Raw genomic sequence first — 3,340 nt, forward strand, 5'->3', positions numbered from 1 at the left:
ATAATGTAAATGTTTTTCTTGCTCCTGAACGTTTCGACACTTTTAACACATTATAAAAACGACTTAGTTCAGTCAATTCGTGAGTCAGACATTTATTCAGTTGTATTTTTGTTCATGATAGCAAACTCGATTGAAACTTCAAAATAAATTTTGCTAAAATATAGGTTGTTTTTCTCTTTTACAACAGAGGTATGTATGAGATTTTTTACAATTAAGCTGTTTCTTATGAATTTCGAGCAAAGGTACACGAGGTCTATCTGCGCTAACAGTCCCTAATTTAGTAGTGTAAGAATAGAGAGAAGACAGCTAGTCATCACCACCCACCGCTAACACTTGGACTAACTCTTTTACCAACGAATAGTGTGATTGACCATCACATTATAACGCCCTCATGGTGAGCATGTTTGGAATAATGGGGATTCGAACCCACGACCCGCTGATTGCGAGTCGAGCGCCCTAACCACCTGGTCATCCCGGGCCTACAAGTAAATATTAAACCATGACGTATGTTACGCTGCTTTATCCGTAAAGTTTGGAAATAAGGTGCCGTTTTATTGTGACTGTTATATAACTTGATGTCATATATAAAAAAAAATGTACTAGTGAAACAAATCATAAAAAATAAGTTTGAAATACAGTAAATAAGAACACATCTTATTCCTTGAATAACAACACTTGATTCTGACATATCTTACCTATGAATGAAACAGTCGCTGTTACGCAAAACGTAGCAAACCATCCTAAAGATAAGATAATACGATGGAGAACTAAAGGCCAGAGAAAGAAACAAGCTGTCTGGAATAAAGAGTCATGAATTATCAGTTAAAACTCGAACGGTTTATCTTATGGATTGTAAAAAGCTATCATCTTTATTTTTGATATTTTCAAATCTAGAAGTAATCAGTAGATTTGATAAGTACTTAGTGTAGTTTTTCTTTCTGAAATAAAATCATACACAAGGTAATATAAACTAAACCCAAAATCTGGATAGTTACATGTTGTTTCGGGTTTCTTGTAATTTTATATGGTGGCGACACCTTATGGAGGAGAAGTGATGTACATGATCTGGATTTGTTGTCTCTTTACCAAATTTACTCTTGTATTTGTCTGTATTCCGGCTACTGTTGCTGAAATTTTCGGAAAGGTGTTTTTTACATCAGTAAGTTTAGATCAAGGACTACCAACAAGTTGATAAAAACACCATAATATCAATGTTTTTATTACCGAATCGTAACTTAGCAGATATTCAAGTAAATGTTTCGCTAAAGAAATGATTCATTTATATAGATAAGTTTGTTTAAAGACCAACCAAGTGAAGGTTTACTTACATTAAATAAATGTTATGGTATGTGAGCTGAAATTGTTTGAATAATCCTTTCCTCTGTGTTACATTGAATCGTTTCTAACAATCTCTAAAAACAGTGGTTTTTAATTTTTATTCAAAACACATTTTCACTGTTTCAATATCTCTGACTATTATTACAGAAATATATTTTCGCTTTACGTGCAAAGCAAACAATGGGCTATGTTGTTCCCACGGCAGGGATCAAGACCCTAATTTTATTGTTCTAAACTCTCTAGCTTTCTGCTGATCCATAAAGATTGTATACATTTTACACAACAAATATTATTTTAATAATTTATAGTAACAACATAAATTCAGTCGCTCCATTTTACACATTCTTATCTTGCAAGATAATTTGTCCTGAATTAAGCCCACAATCACTCTGCTGAGGGCATGAACGACTCCAGCTACAGAACCAATGGTGGACAGAAACGTGTCGTCTTGTATAAACATCTGTCCATATGTCTGAAAAACAGTAAGAAAGTATTTTTCAAGTATAAAAGAACTTTCTTTCAGCACTCCGGTGAGAGTGTCTCAACACAGTCCTGGTGTTGGTACTTAGTTTGAAACTACAAGTTCTTCTTATTTTATATTAGGTTTCAACATCACAATCAATGTTTTTATAGATTAGGTTTTGGTTCCATCCTGTATCTCAAGATGACTTATTATGAAAATAATATTGACTTTTTTTTTATATAAAAATCTTAGTTTATAGAGCTAAATCTTTCATGGTTATAACTTGAAAGGAATCTTGGAAAATAAACTAATATCAAGTTCATAAACTTACCTTATAAAAAACACTCACAAACATGAATGGATAATATGAACAAATACAAACTATTGATAAAAGGTAAAATTCTTTCATTTTCAGAGTTTCTTTTGGTGACACATGAAGTTTAACATCACCATTACTGTACGGTTGTTCTTTATCAACGTTCACATTGGCTGAATCTTTTTCCAATGATTCACATAATTTGTCATTATTTATTGTTGTTTTGCAGTCCAAATCTTTCGTAATTGGTCCATTAAGTTCTTTACTACACGATTGTCTTGACGTTTCGTACACATTAGTTACTTCACTGGATATTGTTTCTTCTTGTGTACCAACTCTTCTGATTTTTCTATTACCTGACAAAGCAGACATTGTAAGCAATGCTATTTTCTTACAAACCAATATCGTACATTTGTATTAAACACTGGCCAAACTTCTTTATATGAAAATGTTGTAATTTTATCAATATTTCTATTTAGTAGTATAAACATCTGTCTTCACAGCTCTGGTTCACATCTTTAAGTGTACATTCTATTATGGCAATAATTCTACTGAACAATAAAATAACACTAAACTTGTAACCAATAGCAGCCGAAACCTTGGAGAAGAAACAACAAAATAAGCATTATTAAAAGAAAACATATCTGTAAGACATATTTTTTATTATTTACCACTATTTTATTTGCCATGCAGTACCGACCTCTTTGATGTCCTTATATCGCACCAATATCTTTTGCGTGAAGGTGTAACTTTTTGATTCGTTGGGTACGTCGGTTTGGATTATTTTGGAAAGCATAATTCTAAGTCAATTCCACGTAACGCTAAGGTTGGTTATCTTTATTATCTTGTACTTCCCTCTTCCTACAGTGTTTGTATTCTTTATTCACGAAGGTCTTCGAATTTCACACGTTCCGCCCTGTGCTATGTTTAATGTTAGTTAAACTTTTTGAAGTTTAATGAGCAATATTACTATCTAGCTTTCTAGAATGCGAAACTTTGTAAGCCAGTTTAATGTTACATGATCTGGCTAAAGTTAAGCCAGTTTAATGCTACATGATCTGGCTAAAGTTAAGCCAGTTTAATGCTGCATGATTTGGCTAAAGTGTGAACTTTCATCCATACAGCAAGTATTGAAAATCACTTATGTTTCGTAAAACACTTAGACATGCAGTAACTTTATACAGCATTCATTGCACCATCTGCCTGGAGAACCTTAGTAATAT

The 3,340-nt window shown here is 32.7% G+C and overlaps 1 protein-coding gene across 1 annotated transcript in view; it reads right to left on the reverse strand.

Annotated features, from left to right (window-relative positions):
* Nucleotides 1-2,489, reverse strand: part of LOC111083094 — a 7,914-nt gene extending 5,425 nt beyond the window's left edge. Inside the window, exon 1 of the mRNA XM_022379349.1 lies at nt 2,133-2,489. Within this exon, the coding sequence (XP_022235057.1) occupies nt 2,133-2,489 (357 nt within the window). The remainder of the gene's footprint in view (nt 1-2,132) is intronic.
* Between the last annotated feature and the right edge of the window lie 851 nt (nt 2,490-3,340).

Source organism: Limulus polyphemus, unplaced genomic scaffold (genome assembly GCF_000517525.1).
Source record: "Limulus polyphemus unplaced genomic scaffold, Limulus_polyphemus-2.1.2 Scaffold8153, whole genome shotgun sequence".
NCBI classification, from domain to species: Eukaryota; Metazoa; Arthropoda; class Merostomata; order Xiphosura; family Limulidae; genus Limulus; species Limulus polyphemus.